Source organism: Tinamus guttatus, unplaced genomic scaffold (genome assembly GCF_059628265.1).
Source record: "Tinamus guttatus ecotype Peru unplaced genomic scaffold, ASM5962826v1 Tinamus_guttatus_pri_ptg000047l, whole genome shotgun sequence".
Taxonomy (NCBI): domain Eukaryota; kingdom Metazoa; phylum Chordata; class Aves; order Tinamiformes; family Tinamidae; genus Tinamus; species Tinamus guttatus.
Window position 1 is genome coordinate 2,524,471 of NW_028288581.1, and position 4,791 is coordinate 2,529,261.

The window sequence follows — 4,791 nt, forward strand, 5'->3', positions numbered from 1 at the left end:
TGCCACCAGTCAGATTCCCAAACTCTACTTTACTCTGGGAGAAGTTCAGCGACCAGTCTGGCTCTTCAGCAGCTCCCGGCTGGATCACCTCGGCCCCGGAGATTATTCGTGACTTATTTGTTGTTTCTCTGAAAGGACACTCGCAAAAGTGCCCGATCCCCTCATGCCGTTCCCGGGAGCTGGGATATGTACTACGTTTGTACTGCAGAAAAGCCCGTGCTCTGTGTGTCTGCGGGCTACGCGGAGCTGCTCCCTGTGTTGCTTCTGCACCCCGGGGCGTTTGCCAGCAGCAACCACACACTCTTCGGGGCCGCAGCAGGAGAGGTGCAACACCTCCATCTCGGGCGCAAGGGACCCGTACGGGCCGGGATACGGGTCGGCCCCCACGTGGCGGGTGGGGAGCAGGACCCGGCGCGGGTCCCTGCACCCCAGAGGATGCCAAACCCCCCCCCCTCGGCCGCCCCCACCGCCGACTGCGGGGGAAGAGCCGCATGTGCGGCCGTTGTGCTGCTCGGATGCGAAAGGACTGGGGAGTCCGTGCGTCTCCGCGTTTTTTGTTGACGAGGGCGAGAGAAAGCCCAGGGTTAATGGGTGAGCAACAGCGGGTTTTTTGTTTTGTTTTGTTTTAATATTTTTCCCTGGCCCTGCGGCAGAGGAGCAGAGCTGTGGCCGCGGGCCCGGCTGCCGGCCGGTTGGCACACGCTGCAACTGCCAATCAGCTGTCACTTGGCAACAAGTTACACCTGCGCTCCGAGTCCAGCGCCCGCAGCCGGAGCCGGTGCTATCCCGCTCCGAGCGGGGCTTTCCAAAGCCTCAGTGACCGGCCGTGCTTTCCCACGGCGTCCGCGGGCTCGCCGGATTCATGGGACTCGCTGCGGAAAGGGAGGCCCCCAGCCGCTTGGCCCCCTTTATTCTCCGCGTCGAGATCTTAAAACCGCGTTCCGGAAAGAAAATGTTGCTAGGTCGCTGGGTAGATTATATCGCGCAGAAGGCATGAGCGATGTCGTTTATCTCGTGATTTGCTCCTTATGTCTTCGTTTGGCCATCCAAGTAGAAATGCGCCTTTCCGCAGTAACCTTCCCTCCCCGCCCCCTCCCCCCGCCTCCCCCGTCCCAATCAATTGCATTTTTAATACATCATTTAGCAATTACGGCAGCTGCTCCTGACGATGCGGCAACTTCGGGAGATACCTCCGCGAAACGCCACGAGCCCCATCCCGCCCGCGGTCCCGGGGGGGGGGGAGAGCGGGACGCCAAGTGAACAGTCACCCCAAAAAGGCAGGCGGGCTGCAAAATATCCCCCCTGCCACCCAGGACCAGAGTGAAACTGTCACTGAGCTCCTGGGGACGAGAAGGAGGCCTAGTCTTCTGCGTTGAGTCGTGCAGAGGAGGAGGATTTTTTTTTTCTCCTGAGCGAGCCCAGATTATTGTGATGGGATTACTAGTTCATGACGACATAAATAAATAAATAAATAAATAACATGAGAAAACTCTAATCCTACCAAGGCACTTAGTGCTGTTGCTTTGTGTACTGTGCACGCTCTTCCTGCAGAAAAGTTCTGGAGATAATAACAGTAATTTGGGGAGCTGTGGTGTTTTTCTGCCCCTTGGAAAGCCGCTGGGGTCAGGAAAATTAGCAGACACGTAAAGGGAAGAAAAAAGGTGGTGTTGCTGGAGGGGGTGGTGGGGAAGCGGCGTGTGTCCCTTTCGCCACCGGGAAGCACGATGAGGTTTGCACACGTGCGCAGCGACCATCCCCGTAGCCACAGTTAGGACGAGAGAGCGATTTTCGGGGTAGACCATTTTCGTCCCCTCCGTAAAAGAAAAATGGTAATATATCTGGCATGAAAGCGGCGAAGCAAAGATAAGTCGTTTAACACTTTCGTAAAGAAACTAACACGCCCGGATTTACTTTATATAAATCTGATACGTTGCCTTGTACCTTCATTAGTCTCGGATGCTTTTAGCTCCCCGAGGACTAAGCGCCTAACGACCGCATTGAGCCTCCCGCTTGCCCAGGGGACCAGGCCCTGGAGCATCTGCCCTGCCCGGGAGAGCCATCTGCTCCACTCGCCGGGACCTCTGCTCGGAGCGAGCACTGGCCTCTCGGGGGGAGCACCGGGATGGACGAAAACCTTGTGTGGGGAGTGGGGAGGAGGGGGAAATAAGGCGGGTTTCTGTGTAGCCGACACGGCAGCCAGAGAGTTTTCGCTGCCAAAGGCACCCGCCGCTCCTCACGCTGCCCTTGCGGCTCGTCTACTCGTCCGAGTTGCGGAGGCGCGTGCGGTTTGACCGAACTCAGAGGCGCCCCCCGCGACCCCCCCGGGTCTCCTGGCGCCCCGCGGGGCTCCCCTCGACGGGCAGAGCGAGGCGGTGGCGCCGGGGGCCACCCGTCCCCGTCGCCCCGGGGCGCCGCGAGGGGCGCGAGGTGGGGGAGAAGGCGACGGGAGGCGCCCCCCGCCCGCCCCGTCGGGGGCTCCCGCGCGCGCGCCACGTCACGGCGCGCGCGCCGTGCAACTCGCGCCCCGTCGGCGCGCGCCCATTGGCCGCCGCGAGGCAATTTAAGGCGGGCTCGGCGCGCGCCGTATGGAGGCAGCGCCGCTCGGCCCCGCGCCGCCCGACGGCTCCTCCTCTGCCGCGCCCGCGCCCGTCCCGTCCCGCCCGGGCCGCGGCACGGAGAGCACCGCCAGCAAATTACTGTGCAACTTCGCCGGGCTTGTTTTGGTGCCGCTCTCCCCAGCGCCCCTCCCTCCTCCCCTTCCTGCCTCCCGCTCCTTCTTTTTTTTTTTTTTTTTTTCTGGTTAACGTTTAAATATTTTTTTTCCTGGCGCGGTGGTGGTGGGTTTTCCTCTCTCTTCTGCTCCGTTCACCTGCGATCAGCGGATGCGAGTCACACGCGCTCCCTCCCTCCCTCTCTCTCGAAGTTAGCAAAGAACAAAAAAAAAATAGATCTGTTAAGAATAAGAGCGCGAGAGGAGGGGTATGCGCGTGTGTGCCGGGGAGAGAGAGAGAGAGAAGGACATTGCCGAGTGCTCTGCACACTCCTCCCTCCTTGCAAAGTGAAGCAGCAAGTTTGCCTTGCACCTGTTTGAGCAGCTTGAATCCACATCGCCACCGATCCCCGAAAGTGATTTGCAAAAGGGAGAAAGTTTTCGACCGCGGGGTTGCCGAAGGCTCTCGTCGTGTTTTTCGTCTTTTTTTTTTTTTTTTTTACATCTGTACAGATACAAGGTTTTTTTTTTTTTTTTTTTTTTTCCTCGCTCCCCTTCCTCCTTGGCTCCTCTATGTTTAATTATTTTTTCACGCCTGGTGCTGGTGGAAAATAAAAAAGCTACTTGAATGTACAGCATGATGATGGAGACGGACTTGCACTCCCCCGGTGGAGCCCAGGCCCCCACGAACCTCTCGGGGCAGACCGGAGCGGGAGGCGGCGGCGGAGGCGGCGGGGGCAACAAAGCGAACCAGGACCGGGTCAAGAGACCCATGAACGCCTTCATGGTGTGGTCCCGGGGCCAGCGGCGCAAGATGGCCCAGGAGAATCCCAAAATGCACAACTCGGAGATCAGCAAGCGCCTGGGCGCCGAGTGGAAAGTCATGTCGGAGGCCGAGAAGAGACCGTTCATCGACGAGGCGAAGCGGCTGCGAGCGCTGCACATGAAGGAGCACCCGGATTATAAATATCGGCCGCGGCGGAAGACCAAGACCCTGCTCAAGAAGGACAAGTACTCGCTGGCCGGGGGGCTGCTCAGCGCCGGCTCGGCCGGGGGCGGCCCGCCCGGCGTGGCCATGGGGGTCGGCGTGAGCCCCGGCGGCGTCGGGCAGCGGCTCGAGAGCCCCGGCGGCACCGCGAGCGGCGGCTACGCACACATGAACGGCTGGGCTAACGGCGCCTACCCGGGCTCCGTGGCAGCGGCGGCGGCGGCGGCGGCGATGATGCAGGAGGCGCAGCTCGCCTACAGCCAGCACCCGGGCACCGGGGGGCACCCGCACCACCCTCACCCGCACCACCCTCACCACCCGCACAACCCACAGCCCATGCACCGCTACGACATGGGCGCCCTGCAGTACAGCCCCATCTCCAACTCGCAGGGCTACATGAGCGCCTCGCCCTCGGGCTACGGCGCGCTGCCCTACGGCTCCCAGCCCCACCAGAACTCGGCGGCGGCGGCGGCCGCGGCGGCCGCGGCGGCGGCGGCCTCGTCGGGGGCACTGGGCGCGCTAGGCTCGCTCGTCAAGTCAGAGCCGAGCGTGAGCCCGCCCGTCACGTCGCACTCGCGGGCGCCGTGCCCCGGGGACCTGCGCGAGATGATCAGCATGTACTTACCGGCCGGCGAGGGAGCGGATCCGGCGGCCGCGCAGAGCCGCCTCCACTCCCTGCCCCAGCACTACCAGAGTGCCAGCACGGCCGTGAACGGCACGGTGCCCTTGACGCACATCTGAGCCCGCGCCGGCCCCCGCGCCGGCAGCGGCAGCGGCGGGACCCGGCACCGATCCCGGGAGCGGGGCCGCCCCGCAGGACTGCGCGCCCCGCCGGCCCGCGCGCTCCTCCCGCACCCCGGCCCTTCGCCGCCTCCTGCCCCTCTCTGCCTTTCCCCCCGTTTATTTTTCCCTTATATTCTGTTTCCTTCCTGCTCTCCTCCCCCCACACGCGTCTTTCTTTTCTTTTCTTTTTTTCTTTTTATTTGTACAGAAAAAATGTTTTGATGTTCTTGTAATAATAATAAATAATAATAATAATAATAACGAGAGAGAAAAAAAGGTAACGGTTGCTTTACTTACCTTTTTTTTTTTT

The 4,791-nt window shown here is 61.2% G+C and overlaps 1 protein-coding gene across 1 annotated transcript; it reads left to right on the top strand.

The window, feature by feature from the left end:
- Window positions 1-3,237: 3,237 nt before the first annotated feature.
- On the top strand, window positions 3,238-4,469 carry SOX1 (SRY-box transcription factor 1). Its single transcript, XM_010220176.2, has one exon. It carries the CDS (start codon window positions 3,339-3,341, stop codon window positions 4,437-4,439), a length of 1,101 nt encoding a protein of 366 aa, XP_010218478.2. The 5' UTR covers window positions 3,238-3,338; the 3' UTR covers window positions 4,440-4,469.
- Window positions 4,470-4,791: the final 322 nt, after the last annotated feature.

Excerpts from the sequence above, each read along its gene's own strand:
- SOX1 (XM_010220176.2), top strand. The coding sequence starts at position 3,339 with ATGTACAGCATGATGATGGAGACGGACTTGCACTCCCCCGGTGGAGCC.